Source organism: Acomys minous (genome assembly GCF_964271855.1).
Source record: "Acomys minous genome assembly, chromosome: 8".
Classification (NCBI taxonomy): Eukaryota; Metazoa; Chordata; class Mammalia; order Rodentia; family Muridae; genus Acomys; species Acomys minous.
The window spans coordinates 35912059-35928687 of NC_140489.1; the positions used below are offsets into that span (position 1 = coordinate 35912059).

The window sequence follows — 16629 nt, forward strand, 5'->3', positions numbered from 1 at the left end:
ATGCTCCACCATACAACAGGACATTTGCTCAACTGTTTATAGCAGCTTTATTCATAATAGCCAGAACCTGGAAACAACCTAGCTGTTCCTCAACCGAAGAATGGATAAAGAAACTGTGGTGCCTTTACACAATGGAATACTACTCAGCAATTAAAAACAAGGAAATCTTGAAATTTGCAGGTAAATGGATGGAACTAGAAAAGATCATCCTGAGTGAGGTAACCCAGACTCAGAAAGACACATATGGTATCTACTCACTCATAAGTGGTTATTAGCCACATAATATAGGATAACCACACTACAAAACAGAGACCTAGACCCTCTGCTCAGATGTAGTAGATAGGCAGCACAGTCTCCTTGTGGGGCCCACAATATGGGGAGTAGGAACTACTGACATAGACTCTGTGCCCCCCCACCCCCACATGTTGATTAATTCCCCTTGGTGGGGCAGCCTTGCCAGGCCACAGAGGAAAAGGATACAGGCAGTCCAGATAAGACTTGATAGGCTAGGGTCAGAGGTTAGGGGAGGAGGACTCCCCTTTCTGAGGACTAGTGGAAGGAAGGAGAGAGTATGAGGGAAGTAGGATTTGGAGGCAATGAGGAAGGGGGCTGCAATCAGGATGTAAAGTGAATGAATTAAAAAATTAAAAAATATATATATATAAAGAAATTTGAAGTAGGATGGGGCTTCTTGCTGCAGAAGTGCCTTCTATTTCCAAGTGTGCTGTGGATGTGGCCTGTGGTCTAAGAAGAAAATTATTTCCTGCTTTGTCTTATGAATTGAATAAGGCAAGAGGGCCACACTGGTGAAAGGCTGAAGAAAATGACCAGGACAGTATTTGATTAAGAGTTAAATATTATGTCGGGCTGGAGAGATGGCTCAGCCGTTAAAGGCTAGGCTCACAACCATAAATATAAGAGTTAAGTATTATGTCAGAGATTTGATTTAGAAGTTCCATAAAACAGGAATATCTTTAAAAGATTTTATTATAGTTTTGTTTTGAATTTTCTCTTTTGAATCTTCTCTTACAGAGTTTAGTTGACTAGTGATAAAAGTCGTATGTGTGCCCTGGTCCTCTTAGATAGCAGCTTATTGGCTACTTCTCTGCCGTGTTAAGGCAGACTACAAAGGAAAGGAAAGAGTGTCTCCCTTCTTTTCCTTTGATCTCTGAGCATTTGAGAGATCCTTAGGAAGACACACAGCCAGGCATGGTGGCACACAGCTGTAATCCTCCAGAACTCGGGAGGTAGAAGCAGGAACATTTTGAGTTAACATCAATTGTGAATTACTTAGCAAGATCCTATCTCAAAAAAGAGATACACATAAATCAAGGCAAGTGGCTATGGAGCTATACAAAGTCATTCAAGAATCTTAAGAATGTAGCCAATATATAACATTTGGATCCTTTGCTAAAACTAATATATATTACAAAGAAAGAAAATTTAATGTATCTTTCTCATATTTAAATAAACTTTCTGTTGACTTTCTCTATGTGGGGGTTGGCTGAAATGGAATAAGAGTTTACTCCAGGGGTTAGGGAGATGGTTCAGTGATTAAGGGTTCCCAGCACCCATGTTGGGTGGCATGTGCAGGCATGCGCGCGCGCGCACACACACACACACACACACACACACACACACACACACACACACACACACACACACACCAAAAGCAAATAAAATCCAAACACACTAAAAAGACTGAGTGAAATGAGAAAAAACAAAACAAACAAACAAAAACCCCAAAACCCATGCAGATAGTCCCTGTTGCCTCAGCAGCTCATGACAGCCTTTCTTCTTTAAACTGAACCTTGTAGGATATTACTTTTAAATGGTTCCATCTATTTAACTTCCTTTACCCCTAGCTTCTTAAGTTTTCATTTATTATTGGCTATGATGTATCTATAAAATGTTATTAACTTATTATTAGCTTATTTTGTTTAGTTAGTTATTTTACAGTTCTAGGGACTGCATGCAGGGCCTTTCACATGCTAGGTTGTGTTCTGCCACATCTACTGGCCCTTTCAATTTATTTTTAATGGGTTTTTCTATTTCTATATAGAATAATTTCTGTGCTGTAAACTATGCCTCATGTTTTGTAACTTTTAGTGAATTATCAGACTTAGAAAAGTGTTCCTTCTTTAGCACACATCTATGTTAGATAACAAATAGAGTTAAGTATAAATTTCTTGTGAGTTATATACTCTTAATTTACTCTTCTCATCCTCCCTAAATATTGTCCATATGTTGTTTTGATTTCAGGTGCTGGAATGGAAAAACTGCATGATTTATTGTGCAGCCTTTTCTCATAAGAAATGGAATTTAATTTTTTATGGCCAGTGTGTATGGTTTATAAAAAGAAAAAAATTAAGCAATGTAAATGGTTTTTTAAAACAATCATTTACACTGTGATTGAAACAGAAGCAGACGTTTGTAATGAAGGAGAAGACCTGATGTTGAGAACTAGCTATTCCTCACTCGTTTATTTTGTGTGTGTTGGTAAGATTGTTTGATACTGGAAGCTAGGAGAATATTATTTAGGGTAAAGAAAAGATAAAAGTGAGTTTCTCATTTCTCCTGTATGCTTGAGTGAAGGAGGGTAGCTAGTCAAGAATAGTCACTTACCGTGAACTTAATATTCTTCCTGGGTTCATGGTGATGTAGCTGGTTCTATACTACATATAGGAATGCTCCATTTTGACCAATGCCCATAAAAGTCATATTGATGACAGAGATTGGGCCATGAGTCGGCTGCATTTCATAGTGCAAGCACATTTTTTAATTGGACGAAGGAAAGAGTTTGTTAGTTGTGCTGGAGATTGCATAGTAGGTCGAGTGCCTGCTTCCCTTGCTTACCAGTTCCATTTTTGTGCCTTGAACAGTAAAATGTTTATTAACAGAATTGTACTATAGGGAAGAAGATTGTGAGACAGCATTTAAGGTGGGAATAGGGAGAAACTTTGTAAAGTAAATCCGAAAAGGTAGCCACCATAATTTAGTTAAGTATCCACAACCTAAAATGGCAACCATAGGAGAGAAAATAGCATATAGTCATGGTGTTAGACTGAAGAACAGATATTACAGATTAACTGATTATATAGTGTTTAGAAATTATCTGAATGAAGGGATAGGAGTGTCATTAAAAGGGACTTTATGATATTCTGCTTTTGTGGGAAGTTATAAAGAGACATTGGACATACTGATGATATATAAAAATATATATCTTGTACAAAGTGGGATGTATTGAGCTACTGAGTGCAGTATAGATACTAGTTGTGACTCCTAACACCAAAAAGAATACTAGTGCTTCTTCACATTTGTCACCTCTATATAGTAGGAATGAACTACATTCAAGTGGTTTGTAAAGGTTTCTGTCTTCACTAAATTAGATTTTTAGTAAATTTAAGGAGGACAGGAATATACATGGAACCAAATGAAATTGGTTCAATTTTTCTAATAAAATAAGCCTACTAGAATGGGCTGGAGAACTATGTTTCTAGGGATGAAGCTAGAAATGCTGAGGATTGGGAATTTAAAGGATAAGGGGATAACCTAGTAGATTATATTGCAGAGGGTCACCTGACATTACCTCTATAGACACAGACAGATATCCACAGATGATGTGCAGATACAGCAACAGGAGCTGATACATCCAAACAAGATAAGCACAGAAGCTAAGAAAGAGGAGAAACCAATCTATTAAACCTGGGTTCACATCAGATGGTTCATGGATCCTCAGTTGTGGGAAAACATAACTTTGAAAATTGAAGAAACTTCCTCTTGAGCACTTAGTAGCTTAGCCATACTCCTAGCCCTTGGAATTTGCCCTGAGAAAGCTTGGTTTTATTTTTAAGGGATTGGTTGGCTGCATGAAAGTAAGTTGTTCACTTACAAGACTTAATCTCTTGGCTTTTTTTTTTTTCTTTCTTGTTATTTTTGACAGGTAAATGGCCGAGACCTGAAGAATCTGCTGCACCAGGATGCTGTAGACCACTTTCGTAATGCGGGATATGCTGTGTCCCTGAGAGTACAGCACAGGGTAGGCATCACTTGCACTGAGATATGGAACAGTATATAGGTTTTTGCATTGCACTTTGAATAAACTTTTAATCTTTGAAGTCTGCTTTGTCTTTTGCTGTGACTGCCTTGTAGAGTTTGTCTAGCATAGGCAGGAGTCCTTCAGCCTTTCTGATTATTAGTAAAAAAGTCTATAATCCAGGTCTTACCTTCAGTGCATTAAAGTTTGATTGAGTGAAAATGGAAAGAAAGTAGAATAACTCACTTTTTGTTAGGGAAAGCACCATATGTGTACCTTTGAAAACTCTTATTTATGAAACTCTGACTACAAAGATGGTATACTTTCTCTTCCCATGACCACATTGGCTAAGACCTGAGTGCTTGAAAGGCAACTCTTTTTCTTTTTTTCTTTTTTTGTTTTTGTTTTTGTTTTTTGTTTTGTTCATGTTTTTTGAGACACGGTTTCCCTGTGTAGCCTTGGCTGTCCTGGACTCCCTTTGTAGACCAGGCTGGCCTCGAACTCACAGTGATCCGCCTGCCTCTGCCTCCTGAGTGCTGGGATTAAAGGCGCCACCACCGCCCAGCGAAAGGCAACTCTTAAGAAAAAGGAAATGGTGTTTTATAATTTGGATGATGGAAAGGAGGTCCAAGTTCCTCCCACAGCGCCAAGGATTTCTGAGTTCATCTACAGCCCAAGTTAAGCGAGTCTATGATTTTTCTTAAATTGGTGTACTCTTTGCTAAGAGGCCAAGTGAGGATTTAGAGGTTGAAGAAGACTTAAAGGAGCTAGTGAAGAATTAGAAAAAGTAGAAGCCAGCTTGAGCTACATGGTGTGCAACTCTAGTCTTAAAGAAAACAACAACTTAAAAAGAAAGGAAAATAAGAAGAAAGGCAAAACATAAAAGACATCCAAGAAAGCAACCAGAGTTGCAAATAGAATGTGGGTGTTCAATTCAAAAGCAGGTTGATAAAGATAGTATTGGTCAGCATCTGCTTTTGCTGTGGTTCTTCTCTGTTTCTAAAGCATGGGAGAATTTACGGAGCTATATAGATGATAGGCATATGTTTCAGATATGAAAAGGGTTCCTTTGGAAGGTATATGGGAAATGATTTTCAGTGTTCACTTTAGGAAACATCCACTTACAATGCAAAAAGTACTAGTGATCAAACAATTCATCTAACCCTGAAAACCATGTCTTCCTAGAAAGCATGTCTCTTCAGAACTTCTCATCAAGTAATAAATGGTAGAATAGCAAATGTAGAAGAAAAGTAGCTTCCTATCAGGAAAACAAAGGGATAAAACGAAACCTATGATCCTTCAAGAAGTCTGGCTATTGTTGAGCAGGAAAGGGGAGAGGAAAGAAGTCTTCTTTCTGGAAATGTTTATTTACAAAGACTATCAGTCATTAGACTGCAATAAGAACAGATCCAAACTGTGTCAACACAGTTGCAATTCCAGTACTTGGAAATGCTTTACAGCTTCTAAGTTACCCTCTTGCTCCTAAGTTTGCAATGCTGGGCACAAATAAAGGTGGAGTCTATATGGAGTAGACATTATAGAAACAGAAATTTTCTACTTTACTCTGTGAGGTCCCATAAAGTCAGTACCAAACAAGGTTAAATGCTTTTCTATCAGAACTATTTTTTTCCTAGAATATATGCAAAAGTGATGTGTCAGCTAGGTGAGGAGCTCCTTCTGCTGGAAAGTGTGTGCGTTTTATAGCTTTGGGTGGTATAGGCTACACCTCCAGGAAATGGTCAACTTGAATCTTTTAAGTGTGGCATACACAGGAGTCAGTTAATATTTCTGCTTCCCTTTCAGTTACCAGTGCAGAATGGACCTATAGCACATCGAGGTGAAGGAGAACCAAGTGGAATTCCTGTAGCTATGGTGCTGCTACCAGTGTTTGCCTTCACCATGGTAGCACTGTGGGCCTTTGTGAGATACCGAAAACAGCTTTGAAATGCCAGCTGCCTTCCAATGTGTCCAATGAACTAGTTCTCTCACTCACCATCTCTGACACTCTCCCATATCTTTTCTTTTCTACATAGCCAACACGTGATTTAAAGTGACTGATTACCACCCAAAACCTTTCTGTTCAAAGTCTCCAAGACTTCAAATTCTAATGGAAGAGTAAAGGTATTAATTGAAGAAAAACTGGGGAAAAAGCCTTGCTTAGAACAAATGAGAAGTTACATATTTACTAGAACTGCCAATACAAATTCAGCTATCACCCAAAGAGGAAAAGCTCAGTCTACCTGTCACCGTGGACGACACCTTTTTCTTAGCTGGCGTGCTTTGAAGGCTAGCTGTGCTATGTGAAAGGAGCTGATTTTTTTTTTCTTTTAATGCTTTTTCTTGGGAAGTATTTGTGGCCTTTAATTTGTTACTACATACCTAGATGCCTATATTTGACATAAGTGGGTGAACTTTTTACTTCAAAAAATACATATATACAGTAACACATGCATACACAGTAGCATAACATTGATGCCTTATGGAGAATTAAAGAGGTGAGAAAATTATACTGGTTCCTGGGTTTCTAATGGACAATTTTTTGGAACTAGGGGATCATATTCCTTCATATATAATCAAGACTCATATTGAACAATGAGCTCTGGATTGAAAAGAGAACTTTTACGTTTGTAAGTCTTTGTCCACAAGTTAGAAACATACACAGTGCTAAGGGATGGTCGTAACTGAAGAGCTTTGGGAGCTATTGGCTGAGCATGTGTAAGGGGGGTGGGAAAGTTTGCTTTACAAGAGAATGCTCAGTCAGTGGCAGGAGGAGAATAACGAAGCAATTCATTAACAGTTGAACACGCGTTATCCAGTAGCTACAGTGATGTGGTAAATTGTAGTAAAACAGCGCTGCCCAAGTCAATCTGTTCAAAAGACTTGGGGGTATAAAGATGAGTCCTACCCGTCTCTGAACTACTCTAGTTGGTATTTTACAGTGCTATTAAAGACTCCATTGGGATGGGGATGGGCAGCAGTAGGGCCAAATAAACCATCAAGACAGCTGGAAAAAAAAAAAGACCATGCCTCAAGGTGGTGGCACTTGAACCCTCTAAGCTACTCAACAGTTTTCAATTTCTAGTGTCAGGCAAAACCTGAGGGAAGGACCTGCCTTCCTGAGAGGATGGACCTAAAACCAGCCTGCTTATGACTAAGTTAAGAGAGAAGGCCAAGACTTAGTGGTTTTCCTTTTTTTAAAAATGTTTTACCCCAAAGCTCTAAACACTAGTTTTTGTTTTAGTAAGTTTATGGACTGGTTTTCAGAGAAGGGGAAGAAGTAAGTTTTGTTTGGTAGAGGGAGCAGAAAATTTCTTGAGCATTTCTGAGGAAAGCCTGCTGGATAGATGCCAGAGAATAGCAGGGATTAGCAAGGGGGGAGCGATCCTGTTGATGTAGTATCTAAGTTGCCTGTAGAGTGCTGAGGATAGTTGAACCAAGCTTAGTTTTTTTTCACTTTACCAAAATAATTTCTGTCTTCTAAATATATTGACCAGACTATTGTTTTGACATAAGCTTATGAGGACTTTTCTTGACAATCTAGCAGCTACTTAACAAATGTTTATTGCATATTAGTTTTGTCAAGACACCTTTATAAAGAAAGGAAAGCATATACTTCATCCAAAAGGACATCATGGTTACAGTTAGGAAGAGAGCAGTTAAAATGGAGTTAGTCATGTAAGTGTACATTGTTTATATTGCAGAGAGCAAAAGAAAATAGCCCCTGAAAAGAGGAGCACTTAAGGCTCCTTAGAGGAAGGGGCAGGGTGAGGATCTTTAGGCACTTACCATCTAGTAAGAGCATGCATAGGTGAAAAGTTAGAGTCTATCAGGTTGAGCAATAAATGAGACCAGTAAGAAAAGAAATGTTGCCATGCAAAACAGCACGATGCAGCAACAAAGATACACAGATGTTATAAAGGTGTTACAAAGAATTCAGAAGAGGAAAGCTGTTGTGTCAGGCGTCAGGGTAGAATGGAAAGAAAAATCCTTAACAGTCCAATAAGACTTTGCCTCGGGGTAAACTGTTGATACAGGGAGACATTTGCTTTAAACAATCTTCATATAACTAAGCCATTCAGTACTTTTTGCAGCTGATTTAATAACAGGAGTCATTAAGTCCCACAGAAAACAAAACTGTTCTTGTCTCAGTTCTTGTCTTAACCAGCACCACTTTGGAGGCCACTGTCTGGTACCCTCCCTGTATCTGATGGGTGCATAGCAGCTCTGCCGTGGCCTGCTTCTTACCACTTTGGAGGCCCACTGTCTGGTACCCTCCCTGAATCTGATGGCATGCATAACAGCTCTGCCGCGGCCTGCTTCTTACCTCTAGTATTCACCTCAGGGTTTGACATTTTATTTCAAAAGACCTTCAGACATACAAAGTGAAAGAAGTGGCAAGGAGGATAGAAAACTGTTGTGTGTGGATACATGTAAATAAAAAATACCATTGGTACAAAGTTTTACTTTGGGTGATAGGGAATCTGATATAGTCAGGTCTCCCGAGGGAAATAAATAGCACTTACCCAAAACATTTAAGTTTTAGGCAAATCTTTAGCATTTCACTCTTGGTTATATAAAAACTAAAATTATCATAGATGAGGTGTTAAGACTGCATTATAGATTACTAAAAATTTATGTTCCTTATAGACTAACTATAATATTCCTACCACCTTATAGATTGTATATGATGCTCCCACCACATAAATTATAATGTTTAAAGTTTTGAAAATTGATTGTAGGCATTTTTAAGTCCCAGTACTTAAAAGTATTTCTTATATTTATCTTGTATTATATATAATTCTAATAGATATTGTTTGCTTCAGTTGTTTCTGTTTCTTTTTTTTTTCCCCCTGAAGTTTTCCATGTGAGTGATTTCATGTAACTGACTGGACCATCTAGTCACAGGCAACAGATAAAATGAGTCTTTGTAATTATAGTCTATGCCAGGGACTGTACTAAACTGCTTGGTAACACTATGAATTACCCTGAGATCTAAGTATTACTGTAAAGAGACTGAAGAAGAGAGAACAAATTATTTTCCTAAGATTATATAGGTAGTAATAATAGAATTATGACTTAAACTCAGAACTTTGGAGGACAGTATCAGTAATATTCCTAGCAGGCTACCTGCAAGGTCTCTGGACAAAAGCATCAGTATTACCTGAAAGTGTGTGGGTTACATCCCATACTTATGGAGTGAGATGAGCGGATCAACCAGCAGCTCTATCCTAGGTAACTGATTAATGCTGAACCTTAATATTCACCCCTGCCAGGAGCGAGCTGTCTCTCTGTTTAGAATCACCTGGACAGCTAGCAGGTCAGCTCACATTAAGAACCTCTGGGAAGCCGGGCGTGGTGGCGCACGCCTTTAATCCCAGCACTCGGGATGCAGAGGCAGGCGGATCGCTGTGAGTTCGAGGCCAGCCTGGTCTACAAAGTGAGTCCAGGATGGCTAAGGCTACACAGAGAAACCCTGTCTCGAAAAACCAAAAAAAAAAAAAAGAACCTCTGGGAAGGGGACTCAGTCAGCAATAAAATATGTTTCATCAGGTGGCCAAAATGTGCAGTCTCTGTTGGCAATGCTCCATGACATTTAAAGTTTCAAATCACCTGAAGTCACAGCTCTAGCCAGAAGCCAGAACTTGGCTAAGGCCAGAGCCCAGCTCTCTTGAGTTTCCGCCCCAATACAGAGGCAGAGTAAGAAGTGTAATATTGTTTTACGCCTGGGTACTAAGGACAGACTGATCAACTTCCAGTAACTTGTGGTTAGTTATTACCTCAGCTTGTGCAGCCAATAAGAGAACCAAGTTGTAGGACAGTGATTCTAAAATACTCTTGGATAAAATTTTATTATAATGGAGAAAAATCAAGCTAAGAAAGGTGAGCTAACTTCAACTTAGACCCAGTCTGTTTGGAGGACGTCCCCCACTTTTTTTTTTGTTTTGTTTTTTGTTTTTGTTTCAAATTTGTTGTGTCCACAACATGAATGCATACACAAACTATATTTTAAAATCTCAGTGTACTTTTTTTCTCTGTGGGCTTTCAGTAAAGGACCTGATAGACAGCCAAAGAGGATTGTAGGCATCAAGATTGGAATGTGAGAGTACATCAAACAATCTGAGAAGCCCAATCATGTGTTGTTTTAATTCCAGTAGTTTTAGATACAAACTGTTTGTAGTATTTTATGTTTTATGTGCAATAAGCAATTAAAATAGATTTAGAGGCCAAGCATGTTGGTACATGTCTTTAACCCAATATTTAGGAGGCAGAGGCAAGCAGATCTCTGAGTTGGAAGTCCTTTCTCTGTCCCTATCTCTCTCTGTAGTTCAGTAGATTTTATTTTCACTTTTAGGGGAAAGTATCTTTGTACAGATGATTTCCCCCGTTTAGTTAACAGATAACTATCAACACCAGTAGAGAAATACAAAGATAAAATGTGGTCACAAAACTGAAATAGCCTAGCGTCTGATTGTGGGTGGTCTTGAGGTTAACGCATCTCTTTCACATCACTGTAAGTACACGGTTTGAGTTCTTAAGCTTTCTACCTCTCACAATAGTTTTAGGGTTGGCTGCTCTCCCATGCTAAGCCTTCTCTGCAGAACCTTTTTGAGAGTAGCCCTCACATCCTACAGTGCAGATATGATAAAAGAAAAAAAAAGGCAGTATTTAAAGAATTCTGTGCAGTGGCAGATTCTAAGCTGCCACTGATTTGTGCTGATGTTTATATAAATGCAAAGCATGTGACTGTTCACCTGATGCACTTGATAATATAAAAATTGACAGAAAAAAAAGCACTGTTGATATAAGGAATCTAGCTCCATTAAACACTAATGCCTATAACTGAGTTCCCCTCATTGTTCGGTTTTTACAGGGAAGGAAGGGAAGAGGTTTCTAAATGCAATTTATTACTAGTCAGCAGGGTGATTTACAAAAGAACTGTGTAATGTATTGACTGTCACAGGAAAATGGAATGATCCTTCTCATAGTTGGAAGATTTGCAAATAAAGACACAGTTAAATCTGTTTTAGTTTTAATGATGTGTTTCGAATGCTATTTCAATATGAATGTTATTAATGGATACTTGTACCCCTTCCAGGCTGTTCAGTTCTTGGAAAATTATTTTCCTTAAGCACCTTATGTTATTTCCATTCTGCTGTGATTTTTATGTCCGCTTGCATTCCTGGATATAAACAGCAGCTGTTTTATAGGTTAGAAGCCCAAAAGCTACTTGGAAAGCAAGTAGACATAACTCACATTGACTAGAAAGTATCACCACAAATACAGTGTTGATGTTGATTTCAAGCTCACTGATGCCAGTGTGTCTAGATTTGCCAATTGAACTATGGCATTCAATAAATCCTGTTGAACTTGTGGGTTATTTACAGTCTTGGAATTTTTTCTTTTGGAGATTATTAAATAAGTATTTCCTTGTTTTTCTGTCACCTTTTTAAACCAACATCCCTGACAGGACAATGGGAAGAGGAAATAAACTTAAATTTGAGGCTTTTGACAGGACAGGTGCTGATAGAGTTGCCTAACGACTACTGAGTGCTCACCAGTGTTCCAGTTGTTAGCTGAAGCCCACACAGGGCTGGAGAGATGGCTTGGGATTCAAACACTGCTCTTCTAGAGGTCCTCAGTTCAATCACAACCATCTATAATGTGATCTAATGCCCTCTTCTGGCCTGCAGGAGTATATGCAGGCAGAGCACTGTATACATAAAATAAATCTTTAAAAAAAGAAAAAGAAAGAAAGAATCTTGCCCAGGTCACACACTTACTAAGCATCAGTCAGATAGGATTTAAAGCCAGGCAGCCTGGCTTTAGAACCTTCATAACCAGAACCCTCTACTGCCTGTATTTTCCAGGTGCTAGACGCTGTATTTTCCTGTCCTTTCTGAATATTAAATTCTCAAAACTGCAAGGCAATTTGGATAGTCCCATTTTTTATAGGTAAAGTAACTCAGTATTAAAAGAAGATGATAACTTGCTCCGGATGCATAGCTGTTTTGTTAACAGACCTGCCAGTTTACTTCAAACTCAAGATCACAAGTCAGCAAACCTTAATTCAGAAAGCCCAGTAAATCTCACCTAGGGCTGGTGAGATGGATGGCTCAGCAGGTAAAGGCACTTATTGCCAGGCCTGAGGACCTGGGTTGGTTACTGTAACCCATATGGTGGAAGATACCTGGCTCCCTCGAGTTGTCCCCTGACGATCACTCCAGCACTAGGGTATGTGTCCCCCCCCCAAAAAAAAAGCCCACCCACATTTTAAAAAATGTTTTAGGTTTGCAATTCCTATGTTTTTGCATTTATAATGTGAAAGCCACCATGAGTATTAAGGTATGGTTATATTCCAATAAAGTTTTACAGTCATGTATTAATAGTGATACAGTCAACATACTGCCAATTTTGTTATCCTCAAACATCATAAACTATACTTAGGCAAACCTAGAAGGTTCAGCCTCCTCTCAGATTTCAAATTCATTACAGCATGATATTAAGCCACTGTATATCTCAACATAGAAAATATTCAGGCCTGGGAAGACTGTTTGGTGAGTAAAGGTGCCTGCTACTAAGCCTGGCAATCTCAGTTCAATCCCTAGAATCCATATAGTGAAGGAGAAAACTGACTTTCCTTTGTTGTCTCCTGACTTCCACATGCACCCCTCCCACATACACACAAAGTAAATACATGGAAAAACTAATCCCATTTCACCACTGGCGTATAACAGGTCTCACATTCATCTACCCAAGAAGGGAGCTCCAGTTGATTGCCAATAATTTGATAGCTTTTAAAGAGTTCTTTGCCCTTGACAATTGAAAAGGTTGGATGGACTTTAGTTCTATTTGATGTATTCTGTGGCAGAGGTAATTGTATCAGCTACTTTTCTTGTTGGTTAAAAACAAACAAGAGATGAGTTTTTGTCTCACTTTGATGGGACAGTCCTACCATGGCAGGCAGGGCCTGCAGCAGGTATGTGAGGCAGCTGCTGCATTGTGTCTGTCACGAGGAAGCAGTGTGATGCATGCTGGGACTCTCCCTGCAGATTTCTCATGCTATGCTGCTGCCCACGTTTAAGATGGATCTTCTCGCCTCATTTTACCTAACTTACATACTCCCTTACAGAGATGCCCAAAGAGTTCTACCTGTCGAGGTGACCATATTAGCCATCACAATACTGCCCTTCACAGCATTAAACTTTGGACTGTTTTTAGATTTATTGGTCTGTATGGAAGGGACCACTGCACTCTTGCATAAAATAGGTAATGTTGCTTCTCAAAAGGTTATAGAGTAGGGCTTAGTTTTGTTTGGAAATAATTAATGGGGGATCATTCACTGTAGAGCATGGTATAGGAAGCTCTTATAACTTTCCAAAAAGTTATGAGTATTAAGGTCCTAAAAGAAATTGTTTTAGACATGGCCCCATTTATCCTCTATCTAGCTCACACCCCATAGAAAGTAATTAGGTGATAATGGAGTGACCCTAGAGAGTGCTTGTGATCACTCTTAGCAGAGAATATGCATAAAGGAGGATAGTTTTCTAGCTTCGTGCCAAGGACCTAATTTTAACTGGTTTTGGCCAAATGGAATTGAACCAGAGCAAACCTACCTCAGCCACTCCAGTTCTACTTAGAGGTTACAACAATTAGTCAGAAGAACAAAAATAAGATTGTTATTACTATTTTTGTGTGTGGCATATTGACAGCGATTTCAGAATGAGTGTTTAGCAATGTATCAGAAACTCCTGCTCTGGTCAAATATGAAGGAAAAATGTTTTTAGGGAAAGAAGATAGGTCACAGTATTGTCCCTGGACCAGCAGTTTCAGTCTAACCTGGAAGCTTGTGAGGAAAATACCTTAGGCCCCAACCTTCTGCTTAATCAGAAAATGGTGGCCGGACCTAGAGTGGTTAGTAGTCTGAGAGAACTCTCAGATACTGAAGTTTGACAGTTACTGGGACAGAGCAGAGAGATGGCTGGGGTAATGGTTCCTGCCACCAAATTTGACAACTTGAATGGTGAAGGGAGGGACCTATCTCCTCAAGTCTCCTGATGTCAGCATGCATGTAGAAACACACACACACACACACACACACACACACAGAGTCACTGGGACAGAGGAACAAAAGTAGAAAAAGGATTGTCTTTTTTTATTGCCATGATCAAGTCAACATAAAAAATGTTTACTTTTGGGCTCATGGTTCCAGAGATTTAAAGTCTTTGACCATCATGGTGGGAAGCATGGCAGCAGGCAAGCATGTATGACACGGGAGCAGCAGCTGGGAGCTTACATTTGATCCACATGCACAAGGTAGAGAGATGGGAGGGGGCGAGAGAATGAATGGCATGGGGTTTAGAAACCTCAAAGCCCATTCCTAGTGACATGCCTCCTCTGACAAGGCCACACCTTCCAGTCCTCTCCAAATAGTCCCACCAACTGAGAACCAAGCAGTCAAACATTTGAGCCTGTGGGGTTGTTTCTCATCCAAGGACTTCAGCTTTAAGTAAAAGTTTACTACAAGGACTAAAGGCTCTAACTTAAGGTTTACAAAACTGAAACAAAAAAAGCTTGGGTGGGTGTTCGAGAGGATCCATGAAACATCCATAGAAGCCACTATCAATGAGATAATCAATAGTTAATTCTACAGGAAGTTATATTTGGAATATCTGTACTACTTGACAAAGTGTGACCTTGGATAAGCCTGTTACCCTGTATGAATCTGGATATATTCTTTATATGAAAAGGATAGAGACCACTGGTTATAGCATTATCTAGAATATATGTATATGACTAACCCCACTATATACTATTAGCTGGTTGCAGGGCTTTGGCAGAGTATGACTCAAAGATGATTTTTTATGTAGTGAGGAGGATGGGAAATGTCCAGAGCTTTGGAGCCAGGCTCCTTGATTTCTACTATCTGTTCAAATGAGAAGTCACGCTTAGGTAATGTGGACATTGCATGAGTTATCAAATGCCACAGGGAAATGAATCAGATGAAGTCAATGCTGCATGTGATAACACACCTCATGCTGTATTAATAAATCTTGTAGCCCCTTATGGTTTCATCTTTGCACAGAGACGTTTTTCAAAATGAAAGAAAGATGTCAATCCAAGGCAAGGCGTAATGGCATACACCTGTTATCCTAGTGATCTAGAGGCAGGGGACTCAACATAGTCAATCCAAAAGGCCAAATGCCAGCTTTGCAGGAGACTCCATAAATTATAGTACCCTTGTCATTATAAACCTATTCTTTCAATTCTGCTCCAGACTCTTTCCAGTAAATCTACATGGATTTCTTCTAATACTCCCAATTATGTTGTTCAGCCTCCTAATATAAGATGGCATACTCTTCTGCTACTTCATCCCCACATTTGCAGGCTTCTTTTCCACAGTCAAGTGAAGTCATGGGGGAGTCTTACTTTAGTAAAGGTTGTTCTAGACACATCAAAGTTTCCTTTGGACTAATTCAAGTGATTTCTTTCCCTCTATATTAAAATTCAAACTCTGAGATATTGTTGCTATCCTGTTTTCTTGTTTGCAGGCTAGTAACACTGGTAATGCTTTTTATAAACTAATGCAATACAATGTTGCAAGTTATATGTCAAAGGCTACAGGAGCTCTGAGGAGGGAGTAGCTTACATTGCCTATAGAGTACAGTAGACTTCAAGGACTGTGTCCCAGGAAGTGAGTGTTGAAGGTGTGTAAATTCATATTCACTAAGAAATATTAGGTCTTTCAGGATGGAGTAAGGAATGAACAGTGGCAAACCCAAACGAAACCACCACCACCACCACCACCACCAACCCCAAAACACTACCAGTCTGAAGTCGTCTAACTAAGGGTTTTAAAGCTTGCTAAGAAAATTGTAGTAACAGTGGAGGCAAAGCCAAGAGAATCTTATCATTCATTATGTGTTAACCTGTCTTTCAGTGTGGTGGAAGACTAATTTAAAATCTTTAAGATAAGTTAAAATTAATTTAAGACACTCTCTCCCCTCTCCCTTCCTGCCCTCTTTTACTCTGACATAAATGTTAGCCTTAGTCTAAAGCGATAAAGAGCCTCTCCTGTGGGCACAACTTGTGAGGCTACACTAGAAGCATTTCAGTGGCATCAGGAAGGTAGAGGCAGACGTAAAAGTTTGTCTCTTCCTGGAAAATGGCACGGTGGGTGTCCAAGCTATCGTACTTTTGACCTTGGTTGGTGTCCCCATTAGACAGCCTGTTTCTTTTTTGTTTTTGTGTTCCTTGAGTCATCCAGAGGCACACAAACAAGTTGTTACGTTGCTTAAACAATGGAAAACAGGCATTCATTAACTACAGGCTATCGCACAGTAAAAGTAGTAACATTAAAGGTTCAGTTATAACTGATAAGCCACTTAAAAAAAAAAAGCATTCATTAACCTGGTTACTCACGCTACTTTCGCATGAGCTTCAAAATTAGCCCCGCCCTTTATCTGAGTTTATTGAGCCAGAAAACGCTAGTCAAGATCCAGAATACGCGAATTATAGATTTTCCAAATCGAAAATCCAGTTGCACCCGGTATCCGAGTCGTCCCGGAACCAAATCTCAGTGGCTTCTATTTCCG

General features: G+C 39.3%; 1 protein-coding gene and 1 long non-coding RNA gene across 2 annotated transcripts in view; one reads left to right on the top strand and one right to left on the bottom strand.

Moving 5' to 3' along the window:
- Nucleotides 1–9541, top strand: part of SYNJ2BP (synaptojanin 2 binding protein) — a 27320-nt gene extending 17779 nt beyond the window's left edge. Inside the window, exons 3-4 of the mRNA XM_084792300.1 lie at nucleotides 3944–4039; nucleotides 5840–9541. Of these exons, the coding sequence (XP_084648426.1) occupies nucleotides 3944–4039; nucleotides 5840–5980 (237 nt within the window). The 3' untranslated portion in view covers nucleotides 5981–9541. The remainder of the gene's footprint in view (nucleotides 1–3943; nucleotides 4040–5839) is intronic.
- On the bottom strand, nucleotides 7220–12148 carry LOC311603288. The gene is made up of 2 exons (XR_014781026.1): nucleotides 9543–12148; nucleotides 7220–9372 (listed from the first exon to the last, which is right to left on the bottom strand). It is a non-coding gene; the product is annotated as an uncharacterized lncRNA (long non-coding RNA).
- Nucleotides 12149–16629: the final 4481 nt, after the last annotated feature.